Source organism: Rhipicephalus microplus, chromosome 3, assembly GCF_043290135.1.
Source record: "Rhipicephalus microplus isolate Deutch F79 chromosome 3, USDA_Rmic, whole genome shotgun sequence".
NCBI lineage: Eukaryota > Metazoa > Arthropoda > Arachnida > Ixodida > Ixodidae > Rhipicephalus > Rhipicephalus microplus.
Genome location: NC_134702.1, coordinates 76,912,278 through 76,937,920, shown reverse-complemented (window position 1 = coordinate 76,937,920; position 25,643 = coordinate 76,912,278). Strand labels below are relative to the sequence as shown.

The following is a 25,643-nucleotide window of genomic DNA, read 5'->3' as shown; positions in this document are numbered from 1 at the left end:
CTCATCCACTCGCAACACAACAGGTACTCACCTCACAAGCACTAGGAGAAGTACTCGGCTCCTAGCAATCGCGCTTCACTTCTGTAATTTAGCGTTTCCATTGGCTAGAGCAAGTCCAGAAGCGGCACAGTCTCCAGATAGATGGTTTTGCATTGCGGCACGCAGAACCTTGGCATTTACACTCAAAAAGTTCTCGTAGGTGCGCTAAGTGCGAGGAATGGTTGTAGCGGAAGCTAGGTCTACAGTGTAGTCAAACGCAGCTCGTACCACAGCTTGCACAGCCGTGCCAACATGCAGCTAGTGCAGTTCGGCGGAGCAGGAACGCCTGGCCGCAAGAACCAACATGGCGCTTGTTGCCATGGAAACTGGGACTGGCAACATTGTGTTTTAGTGGGCGGTGGCAAGTGATGGGTCAAAGGCTGACACCACGCTAAAACATGGAGACGCGCGCACATCAAAGCTCCCTAAGCGAGGACGTATCGTGGCGCCACCATGCGAAGGCCTCCCTGTGATGAGCAAGGTTGGATTGCTCCGCCGCCCTCTTGCATGCAGCCGCTTGCGTGTCTCCTTTTCTCTATTATTTCTTTTGTACTTCACTCAACCAAATCAGTAATATACTATTGCAGCTTATTCACTGACTGTACAAAGTGCTAAGTAACTTCTCTGTAAAAGCATTGCACTTCTCGTTATGCCGGAATGCTAGCGTCATCTGCTATAGCCACCTATATGAAAACCATGGGGGGCCTAGCGTGCAACTTTTGAAATGGTAACTGCTCATCGCGCGTCGAATTGAAACGTCAAATGTGGATTAACTCATAGGTGCGGCAAAGGAACTTACTTTTGCTGCATGAAATGCACGCAACCACGCTACTTGCATCTAATGGTTTGCATCTAAAGATGGGCCGTGGGTGACACAAGCATGTGCAAATTTACATATTTGTTTAGAACATACAGCCCTACGGAGCACAGCGGAAGTGGGATCCCCGCTGTGTGGGAAGCAACATTGCTTTCGTATAACTTCATTCATAAGCTGTGTGACATTTCGTGGCGGCTGTTAGGAGATTAATAAGTTTTCAAAGATGACCCCGTTTTTGCGCGCGTGTGCGCGCGTGCGTGTGTGTGTGTGTGTGTGTGTGTGTGTGTGTGTGTGTGTGTGTGTGTGTGTATGTTATATGTTATATATATATATATATATATATATATATATATATATATATATATATATATATAACATTACGAAGTGAAAGTGCTTATGGGCCATTTCTATTAGCAAAGAAGCCTGTGAGCTGAAGTCTCACATTACAGGGGCGTAGGCAGAATTTTTTTTTGGAGGGGGCACAGCCTCGAATCGAATTGAAGCCCAGCAGGCAAATCTGGTTGACCGTTCTTTTGTGCATTATATGGCATGGGAAGAAATTGTGTGTGTGGGGGGGGGGGGGGGGGGCACGGGTTTCGTGTGTTAACCCCTGGCTATGTTACGGGCAGAGGTAAACCCGTGTAGTTGTTCACACACACATAGACGGACACCCGGGGAGGAGGTTGGGGAGTGGTGCAAATTGCAGTGGAACTTACCTTGGTGAGAAAAGCAAGCTTTAGCAAAAACTAGAGCGGCACATGTATGATGCAAGAAAGTCGGTTTCGTCAAACGCATTGACCTCTCGTGCAGAAGCAACTGGCCGCAGAATAAACCGGAATAGGGTAAAATTGACTAAGTCAGGGAAAAGAACTGGACTTTCTGGTTTTATTTTGACTCTGACCATTGAGACAATGGCACACATTCTTAAATGTAATTAATGAATGTTGGCAAGTTCCCCCATGTGTACGCATGTGCGTAGCATTTTAAGATACACATAATCAAACTGTTTGCCATTCCTTTTTCATTGTGAACGGTTTTCCCATGGGGAAACTGAAACATTCTGCTTTTATGTGAACATTTGTGGTGGGTGCTCATTTTAACCCCATGGGCTTGAAATAACCACAACAAAGAGAGAGAAGGGTGACAGTCTGTGGCACTGCCAGGGGTCGTGACAGTGGCACCGCGTACATAGCGCACTGTGGCACGCTGCTGATAACCTTTACTGCAACTTTCAGGATTGTGTAGTCTGTAAGAGTCTGTACACATAAAGCGAGAGCATAACAACACTGTTCAAAAGTGACAAACACCGCAATGTCGCGGTTATAAACAACGCATCCAACCACCAGCTTTCCTTAGCCAGAGGAAGGAGAGGTCACGTGATTGAACCTTGCACGTCGAAGCGATTGCAAGGCCCGCGCTTCCAGTATTGGGTCTCCCGTTCAATAGCTGTAGCACCTTCATGTCCAAAACTGTGTTAATGAATGTTACGACACTTAAAAAGGCAGTTTTGTTGTACAATATGCATTTATAATTTAGCTCAATTTAGCACTTTAATACCTTCAAAAATGGTTGGTCATACATGAATTGGCAAATTGATGTTGCCTATAGTGGTGTCAAAAAGTGAGATCTCCCACAAAGGCTGCATTTTTGTTTTGGCATGCCAAAACAGCATATTTAGGAGCGACAGCACTCGGCAAAAGAAGTTCAAGTGTAGCATTACACTTTGAATTGTTTTCAGTCGTACTGTTGCTATAAATGCAAGCAATTGCGAAATTCTTTTAGAGAACCCATCTCGAAGGTGCGCGTCTTGGTGGGTTTTTTCCATTTATCTGGTGGCGGTTTCACTTCATTGTTTGATTTTTTAGTAAACGAGTGTTTCCAGAAATTTGGTGCATGCAGCTTTGCATTTTTAGGTCGTTTATATATGGTAGTTACCAAAACTGATTTCTGGTTTAATTGAAATTCTGTGATCGTTTTATATTGAAAAACAAGAGGGTGTGAGACTTGCAGTCTGAATCCTGTGCTAAGCACTGTATTCGGAAATGCTCTTCGATCTTGACTTTCCATCACCTTCAATTCAGCACACTTTAAATGCTTTTGTGCTGCCTTGGCGCCGTGTAAAGACAGTGCATCTGAAACGAGTTTGTATGGCATTAAAGTGGGGCAAATAAAGCAGCATTTCTGAATAAAGGGGCGACACCTACAGTCTAAATTTTGTACTAACAATTTAATGTGGAAAGTTCATTGGTAAGGTCCACTTAAATTCTGGTTATATAAAAATTACTTGGTATTCCAGACATGACCTTTTGTAATCCACATCAATCATTCCCCATTGGGAACTATCGTTACAAAACCTATTTTGAAAATTGCAGCAGCTACGTTGCTATGTAGTACAGCAACATGCATTCGTTACCATAGCTGATTATTACCAATCACTTCCTGTTATAGAAAACAGGCTTATTTTCTTGCATTGTAGGCAAATAACCTGGTAAATGTGTTCCAGCTACATTAAGACACCCTCTGCTCCTCCTACATGCACGTCGCTTTGATCATCTTGGATTTGGCAGGAATAGGATGTGCGAGGAATTCTGTAAACCGCTGCTCACCTAATGAACCCTGTAGGCATATCCATGCACTGTGGGCTGTTGGCTGCCAGCTGAACTTAACACTTTCAACATTGTTGAAAGTGTAAATGACTCCTATATTGTTTGTGCATTGCCATAGTGAAGCCTAATGGTGTCGGTGACCTGATGGCCATCTACTCGTGAAAGATTTTTGCTTGAAGTAATAGTAAAATTAGAGGCAACAGGTCAGTATGATACAAGGTGAGCTCCAGGCTGACCACCTACTGTAACTAGTGGGCCCAACAACATTCTTGTAGAACGCTTGGCACATGGAACATAATCAAGGTTGTCATTAACTTGCCAACAATTTTGGAATGCTGCAGAATGACCCCTAGGATGAAAGAAATCTTGTAGAGCTGCATAAAAAAGGTGGTGTGAAAACAATGTTCAAACTATAAAGCTCCATTGCCATAGTGTCTCTCATTTGCAAACTACTCCTAAAGCACTGCAGAAAGGTTCGAAGCCTACATGATCACAGTGTAGGCTGTGCTCAGGAAAGGGCACAGCCCAGAAAACCACTTTGGTAAAATGTGATCAATAAAAACCAGTACAAAAGGTCAATAGCCTTTATTTTTGTTCCATTAATTTTATTAGTCTCTTTGCTCTGTTGAATACTAAAAGTTCTGGATATATCATAAGGAAATGGATGTTGCCAAACACACAATTCTACTGAGGAACTTGTACGCTGGAGAACTTTTGGGACAAATTGTCTTTGAGCTTTCTTGACCAAGTAGTGCGGCAATCAAAATTTTGTTACAAAAACTTTTAAATGCATTAAACGAATAAATTAAGGTAGTACTATAGAGTGCATATTACTTTTCCAGCAAGGTTAATCCAAGAAGGGGAACAATTTTTTTGCATTTTTCTGTGGTCCCCGCTCAAAATTCTGTTTAGTGTGGCAGAAAATGCCATGCTGGTATGCTGCAATTTCTTTGGAAGTTCCAGCTGCAGCAGCTTTGATAATGCATTTGTTTTTAAGCTGTTTGTGGAGCCTTTGACTCAAAGAAGGTCATTGAACCCTCAAGAACAAATGCCCTGAAATGTCTTGCGTTGATATATGCAGAGAAACACACGTCACTGGAACTGTGTACATGCTTGAAAAAAAAAAAAAAGAGGTAGTGCAGCTGGGTTATGTAGTAGAAAGTCCTGTGCTGTCAATGGTCAATACCGTCGGGTGTTTAGTCTGAGTTTTCTTAAATTTACTTTCATTCAAAACCGAAGTGATTAACATTGGATCATGTTGCATTTTTAAGTAGTTAGAAAGAGTGCATATCAGAGCTGTAACCATCGTTTTGGTGAATTCAGGTGTTTAACAGAGGGTTCAATTGTTTCTCAAGGTTGTCTGTGGCCCTCGCACAATTTTGAAGCACAGTGTTGTCTATTTCGGATCAAATCCAATAGCATCTGTCAAATGTCAAGGGGAGGGGGGGGGGGGGGGGGGCTGCCCTCAGATTCTGTTTATGGTGGTGTCTTATTCTTCACTTTAATTGCCTTCTCCTATCTTTTGTACTTAACTAGGTATTTGCTTTATTAAATAGCTTTTGTCAAACGTCTGAAAAACTTCTCGTATATTTCTCACCTAACTACGTATAACTTCCTTCATTAAACAGCTTAAGTGGGGCATGTACAGCAGCTTTGTGGGTGTGCAAGCCATTTCGTTGGAAATGGTTGGCAGCACGAATTCAGAGCTGCTGTGGTCTCCCCACTGGAATTGTCTATTGGCAGCCATTGTATTCAGCACTACTGCAGGTGCCCATCTAAAACAGTCTAATGGACCAACCGTATGAAGCTCGCCCGTCTAAAATCTTCCAAAGAGCAAAACGCGCATGAGGCGACTAACTACTTGCGAGGCAACGCGCTGTCTCATTGCAACAAAACACACACTTGTAGGTGACAGAATAACTGCATGTGTTGCCAAGGCCACAGTGTCACAGTTATTGAGTGATGGCTGCTAGTTGTGGCCAGGCAAAAGCAAGTGATTATACAATGCAGTTTTTCTTCCCTAAAAGTGGAAACATTTACTGCCACTGTTCATTATCGGGAGAATTACTGAACAAGAAAAGTGATATATTTATGGCTTTTGAGCACAGTTTTTTAAACTTTCCTCCAACCTATCTTGAACTTACTTTAATGTGCTCTGGGCAAGCATCAAAAGACCCTCTTTCTCTGTGCACATGGCAGGACAACAGTCATGGTTTTGTCGTTTGCAAGGCTGTTTTCTGTCAGTACAAGTTTTTGGAGGCACAGGCTTGGGAAGGGCATGAAATTTCTTTCTCTACTTTCATCAAGGTGTTGTGTACTCGTAATGCCATGCGCAATTGTTGCAGGCTGTCTAAGCAGTAGGGGTTATACAAGCATTGGTTTTTATGTTAACCTTTTTTTTTTCTGGCAGGTGAACTTGCATTCACAGTGGTAGTGGCTAAGTGTGGTGGTAATGTTCATCTGTAGCGGCATTCATTCTGTTGTTCCTAGTACCTAACTATTGTAGAGTTTCTTGTAGGTAATAAAAAAACAGAAATCCTAATAGTACGATGCTTTAGCTCATTGCTCTGTGCTGCAAATGTCGTGCTTCAAGTACCTCGGTGATACTAAGTGTGCTGCTCACAGACGAGGTCCTTGATGCCGCATAACAAATCAAGTACCGATGTAGCTTGGGGGCTTCGATAAAGCCAATCGGTAGTGCAGTACATTTGTGTGCACAATGCATGTTTGTGGGGTACCAGGTACTTTGAAGTAATAGTGCTAGGTGTTTTGCGACGGCAGCACGTTTTTATTGGGCCGATGCATATGTGCTATAGGTAGCTTGTTTCTTTTGTGTATTGCTAGGCGTACTGTGCAAAGCTGCATTTGGGTAGTTAAATGTTTCTTCTCAAGACCGCAGCATTCACTACACACAATTCTTACATTATATTGGGCAGCATTGTATCTTGTTTGAAGTTATATCTAAGGGTGGGTTGTTACAAATGTTTGTTCCAATGCAGGCCGGCTTTTGTAGCAGATGAACCCAGCTGCAGTGTTAGAGTTTGAATTTTAAAGCTGATAGCCAGGCATGTGGCTTGCATCTTGTTTGTCGTGTATGTGGGGTATGCCATAGGTTACAGATCACATATATAGGGCCTGATTACAAGCATGCCAGCTGCAAACTAACTCTGGGTAGTAAAGATAATGCAAAGCTTTTCAGTCATGTGTAGCTTTGAGAAATTGTCTGTCATCACTGCATGAAGGCTTCTCCACGCATACGTTTGCAGAATGTTAGTCTTTTTGACATGGTGCCATGCCCTCTCCTATGGAGAGAGAACAAGCGCATGGCTACGTGAAGCTGTTCGTCCTCTTTCTTCATAGAGGGTGTGGTGCTGCGTCGAAAAAACGCACTGCAACGGGTATACGTGGTCAAGTACAATATCTATCGAAGATACTGCTTTTATGATTGGTCACATTGCTCAAGATTACCGAAAGTTTTATGTGGCAAGCGCATCAACACAAATTGCTCTGGATGTCAAAAGCTCTCAACTGGGGCGTAGCACTTCCTTTTTACATGCTCTCAACTCTTCACTTAACACTTGCCGCTTGTATTCTTCAAAGGTGACGGCAAGGAAGAAGTGACAGAGGAGGAGGAAACTTGTGTGGAAACTGAGGAGTCATGTGCTGTGACAACCGAGGCTCCAACTGTGGCGGCGGAGGAAGGCGACAGCAGCGGCAACAGCAACAGCAGTAGCAGTAGCAGCTCCGGGGACAGCAAGACTGTATCGGGAGAGGAAGCCTCGGCAGAACCCGACGAAAATGGGGCTGCCAAGAAGCCGTGCCCACCGCGGTACCGGTATTCCAGGGCGGAGCTGCTCAAGCTGCGAAATCGTGACCTCAAGCGGCCAGACTGCTTGGATCCAGCATATGACAAGTGAGTGCACTCCAACGCTCTCAGCCAGAGGATCATGTTTTCTCCAAAATAGCATGTGAAAAATTGGCAGTCACACCTTCTAAATTGAACACTGCAGCAATGAAATTTCTGCCAAAACGAAAAATTGTTCGGTTTCCTGTAGAGTGCTCACAGGAAATAGTGCAGAATGTTTGTCAGTGAATCTCTCGGGGAAACTTAAACGAAGGTTTCACAAGTTTTGCCACATCGGGAACAGGCACCTGCCTAGGATTGCTGCATAATCATTTCGGCCACTTCACAATTATTTCATTGGTTCACGACTTCCAAAGTAGCGCGACTGCATCGAAATGCCAGTATATTTACCGGAGACTTTTTTGCATCCACAGCCACATCTCAATAAATTTTTTCACCTCTGAAATGCTCGACGACCGATGCAGTCTGCGAGTTTGAAGTGGTTGACACTTGCGACGGGCTAAATTGCTCAAGTTCAGTGCTTTGCAGGCCGCGGCATAAGTGTTATGAAAAAACTTCTGCGAAGATTGAGTTTTTCGTGAATCAAGCATGTTCCTATTACACAGTGACTAGTACAATCTGCCGATTCATTGGGTGCTGGCCCTCGGTGACAGTTGTGTTTGGTACTTTGCTCTGTTTTTTTCTTGTTTTATTTCTACAGTGTCACCTTTGTGTACGCAATATAAATGGTGTCTGCGACTGAGCGAGTGAAATATTTACTTGCTCTAAGGGCTGCAAAAGGAAGCCTCCATTTCTGCACAATTAGTTGAACCAGAACTTTGTGGGCTTTTTTTTTTTTTTTTGCATGAATACTCGACAGACCTCAAGCCCTGCACTATAGAAGTACGGGGCAAGAAGCCCCTTTTTAACTGCTCATTGGCCTTTGCAGATGCTAGCTCACGCTCTGCAGTATCTCAAGGATTTCGAAATCGCCAATACATTAGGTAATGGGGTCTCTAAAATTCTCCATTCACACCTTAACATTTAGTACTAGTTTAATTTAGGATGTCGCTAACTGCATTATGTGATATGCTTGAAAGACAAAGTGGCACCCACATTGAAGATGTTGGCATATGGACAGTACATTGATTGCACCTAGTGGCATACCAACACGGGCATGCACTAATTTATTAGTGCCTACAGAAATTGGAAAGCGAAGTGCTTGTGTATGTTGTTTAGGCATACATCTTGAAAGGCCTGTGCGTTATTAGGCACACGGATTGAGAACAATTTGTAGTAACCGCTGCACACAAAACCGTGGTCACTATTGTTGTACTCATCAATAGCAACCATTCAGCTCTGAAGAAACATGACCAAGGGAAAGAAAGATTAAGGGCAACAAAGTCGCGAAAAGGGGTGAGATGCCTTAGTTTTTCTGTTTGCTAATGACTGGTGGTGTAAACCTCGGCGTTGTTCTCAGCTGGCCTCTAGTGAAGGGTCGACATACGTGCCCGGCACATTGAGAGGCTAGTTTGAATACCATTTTCTCGCATATAACCTGCCCCGCATGACAAACTGCATTCTTGTGTATTCATGTGAAGCCGGCTTCCTTGCATTACAATTAAGCCGTGCCATGAAGCCTACTTGGGCACCACGGTTCGCACATAACTCGCACTCAAACTCTGGAACTTTATTATTTTTTGTATCTTCTGGGTGGGTTATACGTGAGCAAATACGGTGACCATGTGCTTGCCCAGATACATCCATTAGCCTTGCCTGGATACAGAAAATGGGAAAAGTGCTTGCTGGAGGTCATAGCCATCAGAATTTGAATTTTGTGGGATATATATGAAATTCCTCTGCAACTAAACTCTGCCTCAACAAACTTTTCTGCCTTCAGTCAATTTCATTTTAGAGAGACTCAAAGCCACAAATCAAAGGGGAAAGCTTGCTCTCTGTGCATCCTTCAACCAATGCACGCACGTGCGTGGCCATTTATGAATTATCGAAGCATTGCCGCTTGTGGAGGATCTAAAGTTGACTAATAATGCAAGTGGCATCCTCTTTTTTCTGTTTTATACAGTAGACTCGTTAAATGGAACCTATAGGCACCAGATAGATGTGTTCCGTGTAACTGGAGGTCTGTTTACTGAAAGATGAACAGGGGTGCAGAATGCAAGTGTGAAACCGATCATATCAGAAACACTTGTTCCATTTAAGCATCCATTCCGTTCAACAGATTTTACCGAGAGTCGACTGTATATGACTGTTAAAATGGGGAAATTGATCTCGTTTCTCTGTTGCAGCCTGTCTGGCATGTGGGACCCCGAGCGGTGGTTTTCGGGCAAGCGACGAGGCGGGTCTGCGTCCCCCACTGAAGAGACGGCCGCGCCCTCGACGGGCGGCACTGCTCCCCCCCCTTCGTCCTCGGCGGGAGGAGGGCAGCAGCGCAGCAAGCGGGAGCGGCTGGACTCCGACGGAGGGGGAGAGCCCAGCGGTGGCCTGGGGGCCCCCAAGCGCCGCAGCAGCACAGACCCCAAGGAGCGGCTGGCACGGGAGGAGCGCGATGACCTGGTGCTGAGCCCCCAGCGGCGCAGCTTTGGCACGGGCTGCCACGTCAGCCAGCCGCCCCGGCCGTCCTCGGAGGCCGCATCCAAGGACGACTCGCAAGGGTAAGTGTACTGGGTAGGGCCTGAAAAGGTGTTCTTTTGAAGTGCTGTCAGATTTCAATGAGATACACAAGTAAATTTGACAAAGAAAGGCTAAATTCTTTATCACTAGAGCTGTGCAAACAGCAAAATTTTGGGTGCCAAGCAAATCGGAACATCAAAGTCAGAGTGTGAATCAAACAGAATATTTTCCTAATATTTTAAAGATGTTCTACAAATACTTCAAGGTTAAATAACAACAAAAGTTGCAGCTCCGAAGTATACCGTATAAGCGCGTGTAAGGGCCGCACTTTTTTTTCAGGAAGTGAGGGCTAATTTTCAGGTTGCGGCCCATAAACGGAACTTTTTTTGTGGTGAACTAAAAACAACGTACCAGTTAGTGAACGAAGAGCGTTTATTGCAGTATGCCGCGTGTGCGCTTAATCGTCGTCACTCGACGAGTCCTCTAACTCGGAGTCGGAGATAGTGTGTTGCGGAGCACCATCATTCCACAAACAGTCATCTTCGGTGCCATCCAGGCTGTGGGATATCCCAGTGACCTTAAAACTTCGGGACACAATGTCCGTCGACACCGAGCTCCACGCCGACAATATCCAACCGAGAACAGTAGCAAGCGGGGCCCTCTTCAGCCGTCCGGTCGGCGTGTGCTCATGGTTGCCGGTTGCCATCCATTCCGTGTAGAGTCTTCGGAATTCAACTTTGAATGGTCGATTCACGCTCACATCCAATGGTTGCAACATTCCTGTGAGGCCACCTGGAATCACGGCCATGTCTGTGCCGACACGGCGCAGCTGCTCCTTCACCTTATAGGTAAGGTGGCCGCGGAAACTATCCAATACTAAAAGTGAATGTTTGGCCAACAAAGCTCCCGGTCTGTTCTGCCAAACACTTTTCACCCAGTCTAGCACCAAATCATCGTTCATCCATCCCTTCTCTTGGGCTCTAACTATGATGCCCTTGGGGAAAACTTCGTTGGGAATTCTTTTCCTTTTCAAAACAACGTACGGGGGTAGCTTCCGCCCGTCCGCGGTCACACAAAGCATCGCGGTGCAGCATTGGCGCTCAGCGCCGGTGCTCCGCACGGCGACACTCTTCTTGCCTTTTACTTCGACTGTGTAGTTCTCGGGAGAGTCAAACCACACAGGGGTTTGATCAGCGTTCGCTATTTGCGACAACAAATAACTGTGCTGATGGCGCAGGCCGATGACATGCTTGTGAAAACTAAGCACCTTGTCGGTATAGTCTTCTGGCAGCCGCTGGCACAGCGTGGTCCTTCGCCGAAAAGAGAGTCCCTTTCTTTTCACAAACCTTCGCACCCAGCCAGCACTAGCCTTGAAATCCCCGGCCGGTATATTTTTCGCACGTGCCAAGGCTAGTGCCTTCATGCGCAGCATGTCTGTAGTGAGCGCAAAACCATCGTTCCGCACCTCAGTCACATAGCGGAGCAACTCCTCTTCCAAATCGGGATACTTGCACTGTTTTCCTCGGAAAGCGCGCTTTTTGATATTGGTGTTCTGCAAGGCTTTCTTCTGGGCGCACCAACGTCGAACACACTTCTCGTCAACGTCGAATTTTCTGCCGGCGGCCCGTTTCCCGTGCTCGAGGGCAAACTCGATCACCTTCAACTTATAGCCAGCTGTATAGCTATTCAGCTGCTTGCCCATCGTGCGAAAACGTAAACGCCCCGCAGAAAACTAGCTGGAGTCCCAGAGTCATTCAACGGTGCGCAAAACTCGAGCATATGGCAGGCTGAACAGCACAATGACCAAACAACGCACAAATACCAAAGTTGGTGATGCTAATGCCGATATGGATAGCGCGTTTGTACAGAAGTGTCAGAAGTTAAATATAAAATCCTGCTTTAACCTTTAGTTGGCGGGTGTATGAACACTACTGAAAAAATTAAAAATTTTCATAGCCAACTTCATGAACATATTAGCATGAAGAAAACCAACAAATTATTCTAATGATGTACTATATGGTGATGATGAGAATTGCGTTCCCTAACGCCATCTACTGACAACGCCTAGTACCTCACACACACGCGCGCGCATTTTGAATACGCATGGGTCAAGGAAAGTGCGGATGCGGCCCTTACACACAACTTTTTTTTTTTTGAATATGTGCTTCTTAAAAACGGGATGCGGCCCTTACACGCGTGTATACGGTATCCTTATAAGATGAAAACGCAAAGGCATTTCTTTTGCCTAGGCTAATGCAGCATCACAGGGGTGCTGGTAATTTTGGCTTCCTAGTTAAGCAGTGCGGAGGTCGCATTGTGTTTATTTTCACGACTTGGTACCACCAAAGGGATGTTAACAGCACTTATTTACACGTGAGAGGAAAAGACTGTCTTCACAGTCGCATGATCCTTGAACTTCTTTGGAAGCCCAACGGATGTAGCAGACGATGTAGTGTTCTTCTGGTTGGAAGTTTTTGCTTAGTAGATTGCTCTTTCCTACTTCGCGGCTGCAAGTAGTTTTTACCGCAGCAGCTGTGTGGGTTGATGTCAATTACTGTTGGAGAGGTCCGATGTTTTCCCGCACATGAATTTTGCTGACGCCAGATAAGTGTGCACTGCAAAAAGCCCCGTACTGTGGAACCTTATGAAACCGTAGATGACAGGAACGCAAAGGAACTATGTGCTTAGTGGTACTATGGCTTACCCAAAAGAAATTTGCACTTGCAAATAAGTTCGTAACATTAGAAAATTCATATTCACACCCACGCCACATCAATAGCACAAAGTATGTCCGATTCCTCCTCTATTTTCACCACTCGGTGTTTCTGTTCTAGTTTCGGCATGTTGCAAGTACGAAGCAGCACAAGTACACATACACAACTCATGAACAAGGACGCTCCCGCAGCCTCTGCAGCTCTCGCGTACAGCACAGCACAGCCAGAGAACACTTAGGCATGTCGCCAAAGGAACAAAGAAGAAAGCAAAGCAAGCGCACACAGCTTGTGCAAAGCGCCGCCATGTGGACAACATCAGAAGCCTTAGCTGGACAAGTGCTGAGCTTTCGGAGGCCATGTAACAAAGCCGCCATCATCATCAACTCAAACACAAGTGGGGCATGTTTTGATCTCTGGAGCTTGCTGTTCTGTACGTACGCCCAGCGGGGGACAACATGCCATGGTGATTTCGCAGCGAAAATTGCAAAAACAACATATTGATACATACGCGATATTCTGGCACGCTTTATACGGATACAAAATTTGTTATGTTCAATGGTCGCAGTCTAGTATTTGACTTTTGCTACCTTTAAAACGAAACTACTATTCGAGCAGGTACAGTTTGACAAGGTTTCACTATCTTGCTGTTTCTAAGGCGATACTAGCGAATTTTATATTGGAGGCTAATTTTGTGGTGCCGTGACATTATTTGAAAAGCATGGCAAAATGGCTCCATCGCAAACGAAACCTACACCACGTTCACACCAAACATTGTAGACGTAGTGACAGCGTTGTTACAAAAAGGTGATGGAAGAATTTTGCAGCTGCGCTGCGCAGGGGCATTTCATGTCAAGTGCCTGTCTGCATAAAGTTTGTTCCCAGCGAAGTGGAAATGGTGCACTTATGAAAGCTCGTATCAAGGGAAAGTTATTTCTCGTGTTAAGGGTGGCTACATCGCATCTGTTGTCTGTGCCTGAAGCCTGTGTGTCCGCGAGACGTGCTAACAAAGGAAGATCTTAAGCTGCACACCTCCATGCAGTGAAGTTTCGACGGTCCGAAAATAGGAAAATATCTAAACCTCGATGAGTTTGCAGGCATTCTCAATAAACTCCGTTTAGACAGAGCTTGTCAAGATACGTTCCTCAAATCCCCCGGCAGTTGAGGCATATCCAAAACTGACTCGGGGATGGGAGGGAACTGCCAGCAAGAATTGGACACTTCGTAAATGCCAGAGTGTGTTCAGTGTAAGGCTGTGCCCATTGAGATAGGGTTGTTCAGATTGGAACGTGATGCACACATCTCCCTTGCTTGAGCTGACGCGCTCGGCACAGCGATGCTATGGTAGCGAAACGCAAGCAATGTGTAGTCCCACGCCGACGGATGCGACCAGTGTCTGTTGACGTGCTTAGGCGGCCACCTGAAACCATGCTAGGGAGAAAATGGGACGAACACAGATGTGAACATGACTCATTAAGACTTCTACCTTAACTTCATTTTCTTTGAGGGTGAAGAAAACATCTGCCTTTTTTTCTGATCGTCGACATCGGGTGCGCGTTACATTCTGTCAAGTACTGTAGAAGCAGTACTTTTTCTAGTCTGCACACAAATTAACTGTTCTAAAGCAGTCTGCCTATGGTGACGACTGTTCACCTTTCGATAGACAAAAGTTCACGAGGAGAATTAAGCTTAAGTGCATCATTCAGAAGCACTGCTATTTCATTTTTAGCATTGCATTTATTTTTATTTTGTTAAGTAAATATTTTATGTTTTGAAGTTGTGTTTATTTTCGGGACGTTCAAATGCACTCAAATTTTGATATAACGAATTTCGATATAATGATGTATCTGTTTTATCGAAGTGACCAATAGCTTTGCCATAGGGCTATAAAAAATTTTTTATAACGAATTTAAATATATGGCAAAGTATTTTCATGGCATATACGACTTTGTTATAACAAGGTTTGAGTGTATTTTGAACAGTAAAATTTTGTTGCAGATCACATCAAAATGCAAACCTCGTAGTCGTTTAACAGTACCATAGGTGAGGCCAGTTGTGGTTTCAATGACTTTGTCTCTGTTGCTATGCAGACTGCTTCATAGGGAGCCCACCAGCCGGCGCATAGGTAGCGGTCGAATCCTACGAGACCAGCGGGACTGGGATCGTGAGAACAGAGACCGCGAATATGGATACGGAGGGCGGCGGTTTGACGACTCTGGCCACTCAAGTGGTGGCGGGGGTGGCCATTCCAACCGCTACGGTGACCGGCGAAGGGGTGAGCAAACGTAAACTTCCCAGTTTTACAGTTTACTGAAAGACTGTGTGCGGAAATGTCATATTAATGGGGGACGCCTCTTTTGTATCCTTTTGTATCATGAAAAATGGCAAAAAAATATTGTTTTTTTTCTTCAAGCCAGTTTTCAGTTTTTGGAACTTATTTATCAGATTCCAAAATATCTACACTGAGAACTGCGCATGCTTCAAAAAGTTTGTTTCACCCTCCTAGGTGGCAAAAAATTATTTCGGGAATTGCGAGAAAACAGCTATTTTAAAAAAAAATTTAGCTTTGTGATGCTACATTCGAAAGCTACCGTATTTTGCGCGTATAACCCGCACCAAAAACCCAAAAATTTCAGTGGCAAAGTGGAAGTGCAGATAATACGCGGGGTTTTTTCCTATAGTGCTGCTTCACAGCAATGCGTGTTGTGCTGTGAAGCCTCTTAACAGTAAGGCTACGGAGGCGGTTTCCGCAAATTCGTGTTGCTCTGCAAGTAGGACGGCAGCTCGCGGCCAATTTTGGTTTCGCTTGCTTGCATCGTTGAAGCGTTTAGAAAAACATTTGGGGAGAGACAATTCGATTGTTCAGTGTAAAATCTCACTGTCACACAACAACGCGGCCGCTCAGTGACCCTCCACATGTTCCTATGTCACGGACGCCATGTTCCCTTTTGGAAAGGGCTTGCCGAAAAGGTGGTGCTGTCTAAGAAAGTTCCATAATAATTGAAGTAAGTTCCGTAATAAATAAAGCAGTATTTATTTCAGCAAGGCAAATGAGATATTATAGTGCCTATAGAGATATTATCAGTAAATTAATGTACTACTTTTTGACGCGGTAGCAGGCATGGATTTCGGTTCTGTTGTTTCCAGGGTGCTGTTACAGTGTACTAGCAGGGGTAGTGCTGTCAAGTTGTCGCCGAGTGTGAGCGCTCTTTACCTCGCCGATACCGCTAGTTCTCCACATCTCGACCCGTTCGCCAAGCCTAAGTCGATCTGTTCTGTCGCCATGAGTAGCGTACGACGGCAGGCCTTCACGGCACAGCAAAAGCTTAAGATCATTACGTCGCCGAGGAATTCGGAAATCGCGAAGCGGGAAGACGGCATGATGTGGACGAGTCCTGCGTGCGACTGTGGAGAAAGAGAGCCTACAAGCCGCTCGCCGCGACCGTAGGTCGTTTCGTGGCCCCAAGACCGGTGCCTACCCTGAGCTGGAGGCAGAGCTAGTAAAGTTCATCGAAGATGTGAGAAGCAGGGGTCACGCCGTATCGACCGAGATGGCCCAAGTGGAAGCCCGGCGACTTTCAAGGGAGCTAGGCCTACCTCACGAGTTCCGTGCGAGCCGCGGATGGCTGCACTGCTTTATGAAGCGGCGAGGGCTCTCAATCAGCCGGCGGACTACAATATGTCAACGCTTGCCGGCTTCTTATGAGAAGAAGCTACTCAAGTACCAAAGATATGCAATTGGTCTGCAAATTACATTTTCTCGCAAATCGGCAATGCGAATGAAACTCCTGTTTATTTTGAAATGCCGTTGGACACGATTGTGAAGACGGGCCGCAGTTCGGTGAGCGTGCTGACCGGGGGGAACACCCTGACCAGCGGGAACACGAAACTGCGCATCACAGTCTTGCTTTGTGCCCTCGCCGACGGCACGCAACTGCGATCGTACGTCATCTTGAAAAGGAAAACTCTACCAAAAGTTCATTTGCCTGCCGGTGTGGTTGTGCGCGCACACGAGAACGCGTAGATGAACAGTGACTTGTTCGTAGACTGGGTCAAGACGGTATGTGAGAAGAGGCCCGGTGCAATGCTCGCAAAGAGGTCCATGCTCGTTCTTGACTCGTTCCGCGGCCACACAACTGAGGATGTGAAGGACCGCCTTTCACGCAACTGCACTGACTTAGTTGTTATACCCGGTTGAATGACGTCAATGTTGCAGCCTCTAAATGTGTCGCTTAACAAGCCCTTCAAAGCGCATGTCAAGCGCTATTATGCCGAGTGGATGGCCGAAGGCTGCTACGACTTGACGCCGACAGGACGAGTCCGAAGGCCTAATACTGCCCTATTCTGCAAGTGGATTGTCGAGGCATGGAAGGCCATTCCAGGTGAGATGGTGCGAAAAAGTTTCAAGAAATGCTGCATCACAAACATGGATGGAACCGAAGATGACCTTGTTCATAACAGTGAGGACTGCGGCTCAAGTGATAGCTCTAGCGAGAGCAGCGACAGCGAGTGAATTGTGACTGACCTTGCAGACAACGTATTCTGCTTGCTAAATAAAGCTTTTCCCGTCTACATATGTGCTATGTTGCTTGAACAGTAGCTTTTGCAGTCTTTCCTGTATATCAAATGTGCGGGCAATACGCGAGGATTTTTCTTTCTCGGTGAGATGAAAGTGGGGGTGCGAATCATATGCAGGGGCGGGTTATACGCGCAAAAATACGGTAGCTTCTTGGGCTCATCGGCAAAAGCATTTACCTGTGTTCTAATTCCCAGCTTCAGCTGGCTTCTTCATTCAGAAAGAACTGCGCAAAAAGCAGATATGTGAGCGATGTTGCGAAGCCTCAGATTGCCCGCATTCACCATATTGCTGTGACGTCCACGCAAACGCGGACCGAATCTCGGGCCTTTCGGGATGTTTTTGTTCATTTCTTCAACCCACGCAGTGGGGGAAAAAAGGAAAGAAAACTCTCTGGGTAACAAATGCGCGCCCAGGAGTTGAGTTCCTAGAAGGATGCTGTCGGCGGTTTTCGCGGGCCCACCGCGCAACGCAAACACCAGGACCGGGTGGCGCCTTGTTGTCTATATGGACACTATAGCACCTATGCACCGTGTGTGCCCTTCAGATTTGTGGCAGGAGGGCAGCAGAGCGCCTCTTGGTTGTGTACATGCGACCCAGCTGTAGCGCCTGTGCCAGGCCCGGCATGACATTCGGTCAGCCTCCGCGGCTCCCGTTCTTACTGCTGCGTTCTGCCCAGATGACTGCCTGTGGCATTGAAGGACGAAGAGGCGGCGGGTGTGGAGAATTGTGCGGGAGACACCGGGTTGGAGGTGTCTATAAATTCGATCTGGTCATCGGGACGTCGGGCACCGGAGACTGGAGCAATTGGGGCGGCCAGGGACTTTTCAGCGCAGCACTCAAAACTCTGCACGTCTGCCACTGCAGGCGGTGTGCTTTGTCTGAGCTTTGGGACTCCTGGTTGCCCATATTTCACGTTTCGTAAGACAGCTTGCCGTTTCTCTTTAAATTTGGCGTTCATGCATTATTTGCTTTACTTTGTTTGAGAGAGGGCTTTTCACTGCCGTGGGCTGCGGGGGCAGTCGTTGAAGCAAGCACACACCGACTGACTGATATATGTCGCATCAACAGTGGCAATTGGTTAGGTGCCACGGAGGGGCAAAGTCGTGTCTTACGAAAAGAGACCGCGGAACTGCAATCGGGGAAGACGGCGCGATGAGATCGAGATGGCAGGCAGGCTGAATGGAAAAGGAAGATAACGGTGCGAAGAGATAGCGATGAGTCGATCGAGATGATGACTGGGGCAGGGACGGTATGACGAGGAATGAAAGTTGGGGACGGCAGACGAGGAGGCGAGTGATTGGGACGTTATGAAAGACTAAGATGAGAATGACAGAGAGACGAGGGCGATAATGACGAAGATGAAGACCTTGACGAATTTGACAGTGACCTCGGGAAGAAGCCCTGAGAGCAGACTCGAACAGCTGGCTCAGAGGCCCTCGTCAACATGGTCCTTTCGTGAGACGATCTTCAAATATTTTATTTAGACGAGCTTCGAGGGATGGGAGGCAGTGCGTTGAGACATTGTGCGGTTTCGTTAACTAATAACTTTATGGTGTGTTTGTCCTCGTGTGTTTACTTTATGTGCCCTGTGTCGAACGTTGCGAGTGTCTAAACCATGTGTTATAATTTTGTGTAGTGATTTTACACAGGCAGCATGAGTGTATGCAGTTTGCAATTAGTAATAAATGAAATTAATCAGTAATTAGGAACAGGTTGTAGCATTTCTTACTTCCGGGCCCCAGCACGAGTCTGTGTGGAGAGTGGTTGAGACACTGACAAGCGGGGAACTGAGGAAAAGGGTTGACAGGCCTTCCCTCTCTTTGGCGGTCGGTAGCGGGAGACGTCTCATTGCCCAGCACGCCTTGCAATTGGCCGAATGCTCGCTCTGGGAAATCGTCTGTTGCTTGTGGGTCACAAGGACACGGCTGTCGAAAATCACTGCATCGTGACGTGTTTGTTCACGGCTTGACGATCGATTAGAATATAATGGCACTTTAAGGGACCCAGAACTAGCCAGAATGGGTGATTAGGTTTTGGTGGAAAGGAAAAGGGCGTGAATTATGGTGACAGGTGACTTCATACTTTTCGCGAGCTGTGTAAGATTCATATTTTTAAATCGTGTTCCAAAGTACCAAAACTGGCATGTCGCGCTCCTAGCGCAAGAGCCATGAACCACAAAAATGAAGTCCTAATAACTTCACTGTGATTACTTAAAGCGCACCAGAATAAGTGCTTAAATTTTGAATATGTAATTGTTCATTTTGGTTTGTTTCTATGCACCCAACGTAAAAGAAGTTGAATGTGAAAATAGGCGCTGCTTTCATGGCCTCCACAGGGAAACGAGTGCAATTGCGCATGCGCGCGGCATTTCCAGAGTAGCGAGATTTCTGTCGCGTCGGGCGCGTTGGAAGAAGCACGCGAGTTTGTGAATGCGATCGCTTCGGCACGCGAAATGCCATCGACATACTGCTGTATCAAGACTTGCTATCACTCATGCCTGCTGCTGGTGGTGATGGTGGCAGTCCGTCGGATTCGTTGCTACCGCTGTCGTCCGTCGAAGCATGTCGCTCTGGCGCTACTTGATAAGGGTCTGAAATTTGTGTATGCACGCGAGCCAGAATTCGTTCTTTTAACTGGCTCAAGTTGTCTAGCGATGACATATCAATGCCTTCCAACTATGGCAGCGCATGAAGTACCATGCGTGAATTGTTGATCACATGGAAACGCATCGTTTCGATTTCGAAGACTTGCTTAAGTCAAACAAACAACCTGTGTGCAGCCAAAAGTACTTGCATAAGAAGCCCCAAGAAAGTGCTGCAACTCCTGTAAAATAATTTAGCACGTTAGAAAGCAGTGGTCGCGGAACTGCAGGCTTGACATACACATAAGTGTCTGTACTTAGGGTTTCACTTTTCATCACTGCTGGCGTTACAATGGCATATAATTGCTATTGCGATCACATGCACTGTTTGCAGATGGTTTGCAGCATGTCTTCCTTAAGACTGCATAATCGCTGCAAATCAAAAATTCTGATTATAAAATTTCTATGGCGTTTTCCGCATTACCATGACAAGGTCAGACCCGTAAGCTTTCTGTTGCAGTCAAGAAAATGGGTACCATAAATATTGGTTGCGGGTCCCTTTAAATTATGAGCTGCAAACAGGTGCCTGATCAGATCGTGGTCTGCTGTGCTCATAAACAACGTGGCGCGCAATCAGTCGTCACTAGGCCTAACTTCGCTGAGGCCGCGATGAACCTCGAAATTTGCGGGAAAGAACATTGCGCTAGAGCACTCATAGCAACGTGCTTCTTCCCAAGAAACGGAGCACATAGCTCGCTGGCTCCTCAAAAACTCGGGTGGGCATTTTACGCATCAGCAGCGGACCCCACAGTCAAGCTCGTCAGACCCCACTGCCATAGTTTCCTAAAATTAACTAGAGGGGACTCTGGCGCTGCGATCGTTCAGCGACCATGGTAATGTTGGTACACACATTTGCCTAGTCTTCATTCTTGCGGGTGGCAAATCGTACTTGCAGCTTTGTTTAGTCCTGGTTACGGTATTGTTTTGAAGAAAAGGACACACTTTTGAACTTTCTGACCCGATTCGAAATGGTAAGCCTCAAAGAATAAGGTTGTGAAGCGCAAACGCTGAACATTTGCTAACTTTTTTTCTTGTGAAAAAAAAAAAAAATGTTCCAAGCCACACGAACACACATAGAGCCAGAAGCGGGCCAGAAGTACGAAAATAAGACAAATGTGTGCACTACCAGTCATTCCCATGCCCGCTGAAGCGCCGTGCGGTGCAGCTCCCATAGACACTAGCGCCAGAGTTCCCTCTAGTGTATATTAGGTAACTCTATGCCCATTGCCAAGGATTGCTCAGAACAATGCGTAGCGGTTCCTACTTTTAAATTTTAAAAAATTATGAATAGATGTGAGGCTGATATGTTCATTTAACCTTGAAGTGGGGCTTTGTGGCAGTGTGCATGTTACAAGCTGCCACTCTAGCGTCGCCAGCGCGAAGTCGGCGACGGGAATGACAGCAGGTTAGTTCGTTCCGCACGCAAGCAGAGACAGTGAAGAGATCAGAGACGGGAGAAAACAAAACAAACTTTACTTTAGTGATATCGCAGCACACGGGATCTAGTATAACACTTCAATACAACTAACAAAATACATCAACACTTGATACAACAAAAAATACATATAAAGAAACAATAAATCAGCTTACGAGAGAGAACTACGGAGGAGAAAGTTTGAAGATATAAACGGGTGAAGGCATACGTGTGATGACCGGCAGCATTGCGTCCCCGATGATCGGATGCGAGAAGTCGAAGAGAGTTCTGGCACGACTGGGATGTCGGCGGTGTTGCAACGCTGGTGGCTCCGGGAGGCTAGTGCTTGCAGGTGACTTCGGGCAGGTTGAGCTAACTCGAGGCGAAGTCCCGATGTCTACGTTGCAGACGTTAATATCGCGTCACAACTAGACGAACGGCTAAGTTTAGGGGGCCAGCCGATACAGAGCCACACTAAATACTTCTAGAAAAGATACTTGTTGATCTGTTTCTACACCATGTTGGTCAGCGACTAGTCTGCCTAGCAGGGCAAAATCCTGCGCTTAAATCCCCCTCGTGTCTCCTCGCTCTCTTCCTTGGGGACAAGAGACCTGTACATGGGTCCAATCATGCGCGTTTCATTGATGGAAACTCCGCCCCAAAAAATAGACCCTACCCCTTTTTAATTAGGTGAGGGCCCTCAACTAGCGAGAGTGACAACCTGTTGCGGTGTTGTCATGCGACTTGGCCACCAGAGATTTTCCCACGGTTTCCCCGGTGGGAAACGGTCAGACTGTTTGGCTCTCAGCCGGTGCGTCCCGTAGTCTAATCCTTGTTCGGGGTACATCGCGGCCTTCCACGACCTTGCAGACGCCGCCGCAGTTACAAAAGGATGAAACGTCGGCGGCGACGTTCGAAGAAGAGCACCCCATTCCGCACTTCTCGGCTCTCTTTTATGCGCCCGTTGTTCCCACGGTCAGTGGGGGAGTACGGCGCCCGTTAATTGCAGTGACGCGGGGCCGCCAAAAATGGCCGTCCGTGACAGTGCATTTTCCCCGATATTCATGGCACAGTACCCCTTCATTTCAGTGAAACCACCTTTACAGGGAGGTGACATGTGGTTTGTCTTGGTTTATTTTAAATACTTCAACATTTCCTACAATTTAAATTCGATTCTAAGCTAATTCGAATACCGTAATAATCATTCAAATTCAAATTGCTGGATTTTTGGCGCAAGCTATCTTTTTTTGATGTTTGAAAGTGCCCATTTGGTGGTGAGAATAAGCTTTGAAAGTTGGCTGTGTTTGTGGAGTGTCTTTTCGGTTTGAGCAGGTCATACCTAACCCAACCTTGCACGATTGGTGATGGGCTTGCTTTAATTTATACATCGCTACTGCTGCACGATTGTCACTCTTCATGTGCCATTATTGTCTTGCTCTTAGGTCGTGATGAACGCATCGAGGAGGAGGAAGAGCCCGAATGGTTTGTGGGTGGCCCGACCAGCCAGCACGACACCATCGAGCTGGTGGGCTTCGAGGAAGACCCCGACGCCGGCAACCGACCCACGCGTGGGACTTCGTCTTCATCCGCCCGTCGTATGCGCCGTAACCGCGAACTCGCCAACCGCAAGCAGCAAAACGGCCCAGAGCGCCGTTCTCCCGATCAGGACAACAACAAACAGGACCAACAGCAGCAGCAGCAGCAGACGACAGTCACAACATCGTCGAAGAGTTCTGCTGGAACAACCAACACCAACTCCGTGCCTGCTGTTTCAGTATCTGCAGCATCTTCTCTCAAGAGTGAGCTTGTTTTTCCTGCTTTCTCTATTCGCTTGACCTTTTACTTTCGGTAGGTGAGCCCAGCATGTGCATGCACTTTACACATTCACTGCTGTTGACTAGTCGAGGTAATGCACAGCTGTAAAAGTGTTCTTCTCTTCTCCAATGATTGTCTTGGCCAGTCCACAGATCTATTTAAAAAAACTTCTTTTATTGCACAAAGGGTGTTTCGATATCGTCGTTCTCCACTATAATACTGCTAGGAATGAAGACTAAACCTGCAATGAAGACTTTCCTAAACGCAATTTTTTCGGTATTCCCTAAAAAAGCTATTGCCTTGAATGCATTTCTAGCACCTGTTTAATGTTGCAAGCAGAGCTAAAAAGTTATTGAGGAGTGTTATCTCAAACAATTGAGAAGATCATCAGATGATGTGCATGCAGCTTTCCTGTAGCGTTCATTCTTGTGTCCTTGACGTAGCGCATTGCTGTTGAAGCTAGATGCTAGAGAAGGTGAAATCGAGTTTGCTTCATTTTATCTGCCACTGGGGTATTGTATTGTCGCAAACATTTCTTTACACATACCGGGCCATAAGAAAATGTCTCAACAAAGCAGTACGAAAACAATTTTTTCAACTTTGGTAATGGTTCGTATGCTGTGTAGGAATGTTAAAATAAGGGCTTCAAGTTTTCGAATTTCGTAAGTGTAAAGCTTGCTTAGTTTTCACTCTGCACGACTTCTTTGCATCATAGTTGGCAGGCTTCTCGTAAATTCAAAGTGAGTGTGACTTTTGTGCTGGGCAACTACCTTGTCAACAGAAAATGACGACCGAGAGTCACCGAGCACAGGCACAAATTGCATGACCGACACGAGCAAGTCTTCGAGCGATGGGCCTGGAGAGACGTCGACACCGCTGATGTCGAGTCCCACTCTGCCTGACAGTGTCAGCGCTGCACCGCCTGCCCTACCCACTCAGGATGGCTTCGATTTCAACGACATCTTCAAGCCTGACTGGTGTCCTCGCTTTCTTTCGGTTTGTGCCCCTATTTCAATCTTGGCCAGGCTCAAGTCCATTCATCAGTGAGGCATTTTTTTTAGCCAGTTAAACGTGGGACAGTTCCAAATTACCTGTAAAACAAGGCCTGAGTGCAGAGAAGCTACTTGAGTGTTGTGGTATTTGCTTTGCTAGAAAGTAAGTGGGGAAGTTTGAGTAACCTGTAAAAACTTGCGAGATGGTAAACAATGTTACGGCAAGTCCCCCAACTATGTTGATAATTTGCCGATTCCAAAAGATGCGGTGATGAGTGTTGAGACAAGAGCATGTTGCTAGTCAAAACTTGTAATTTTTTTTTAATTCGAGATGTCGAAAGCGCCCTGAGGGAGCGTCCGTATTCAGTTCAACAAGCGTGCCTTTCAATGTAGTCACTTGTGGAAGGCTTATCGGCATATCTATTAGCATTAGGCTGTGCATACACCTGGACACACCATGACCCAACCCACAACTGCCACGAGGTGTAGCCCCACAGAGCAAAGCCGGCTGCTCGCTTGCTCTGCACCAATGTGGACACAGCCGTACAGGTGGCTAGCTAAGTGCCATGAGGAAGTGCATTCTAAAAGCATACACTCAGTGAGGTTATCCTCTTGCAGGAAGATGGTATGGTTGATGGAGACCTTGGCCTCAGCGGGGGCAGCCGCTTCTCGCAATGGTTCAGACGCGAGAGCCCGCCCCTAGACCAGCCACTGGTGCCTCCTCTGGACAGCGGCCTGCTGGCTGCCCTCAGTGGGAAGGCCGACGACGATGGTATAGATCACCACCACCGCCGCCACCATCAGCAGTCCATGCAGCGTCAGGAGAACGACCTAGCCTCGCGCATCCTCGCTTCAGGTGCTTGTGCCGCTGTTGCTGCCTCGGAAGGAAGTGGTGCTGCTGTCACCTCCCTGTCCCCATCTTCCCCCAATGCTTCCTTGCTCTCTGCCCAGTCTGCTCCGCCCCCTGCACAGGACTTGTGCCTTCTGCCTGAAGCCTGCCTCCCTTCTCGCCTGCTGGACAGCCCTTCCTCTTCTGGCTCATCCCCCTCCTCCTTTCCTCTCTGCTGTGCGTATCCTGCAAGTTGCTCCTACTGGGATGCTGTTCTAGATATCTTAAATGCACTAGACGTCTGAGTAAACTGAAGTAATATAAACTGAACTTCTGGTAAATGGAACAACTGCCTCTCATACATCGGTTTCATACTTGCATTCTGCACTCCTGTTCATTTCTTAGTCAATGTAACTCCCTCCCATTAAATGGAACAGCATTACAAAACTTATTATAGAACCATTACAGAACTTATTAAATTTCACTATTGTAGAACTTGATGGGGTCAGAAACAGCACCCTTGCTTCATTTTTCTGTTTCTGCTTTCTTCCATCTTTTCCCTCACCCGCAGGAGTTCTTCGCTTTGCAGAATAGCTCTTTCACTGCTGTAGAGCTGCTGCTGCTGAAGTGGAGGCCATCATTGCAATTATTGCGTGCAAATCTACGTGCATGATCTTGAAAATGAGATTCAAGAAAATGTGAAAAATCTTCGTTTAGTTTCGCTT

At 46.4% G+C, this 25,643-nt stretch overlaps 1 protein-coding gene across 3 annotated transcripts in view; it reads left to right on the top strand.

Annotated features, from left to right (window-relative positions):
• Positions 1-25,643, top strand: part of LOC119160781 (uncharacterized) — an 83,369-nt gene that overhangs the window by 5,017 nt on the left and 52,709 nt on the right. For 2 of the 3 annotated variants that reach the window (XM_075889855.1, XM_075889854.1), the window contains exons 2-7: positions 7,063-7,375; positions 9,613-9,978; positions 14,739-14,923; positions 22,725-23,081; positions 23,879-24,093; positions 24,708-24,945. In XM_075889855.1, coding sequence (XP_075745970.1) covers positions 7,063-7,375; positions 9,613-9,978; positions 14,739-14,923; positions 22,725-23,081; positions 23,879-24,093; positions 24,708-24,945 — 1,674 coding nt within the window. The remainder of the gene's footprint in view (positions 1-7,062; positions 7,376-9,612; positions 9,979-14,738; positions 14,924-22,724; positions 23,082-23,878; positions 24,094-24,707; positions 24,946-25,643) is intronic. The other variant, XM_075889856.1, reaches the window with a different exon arrangement.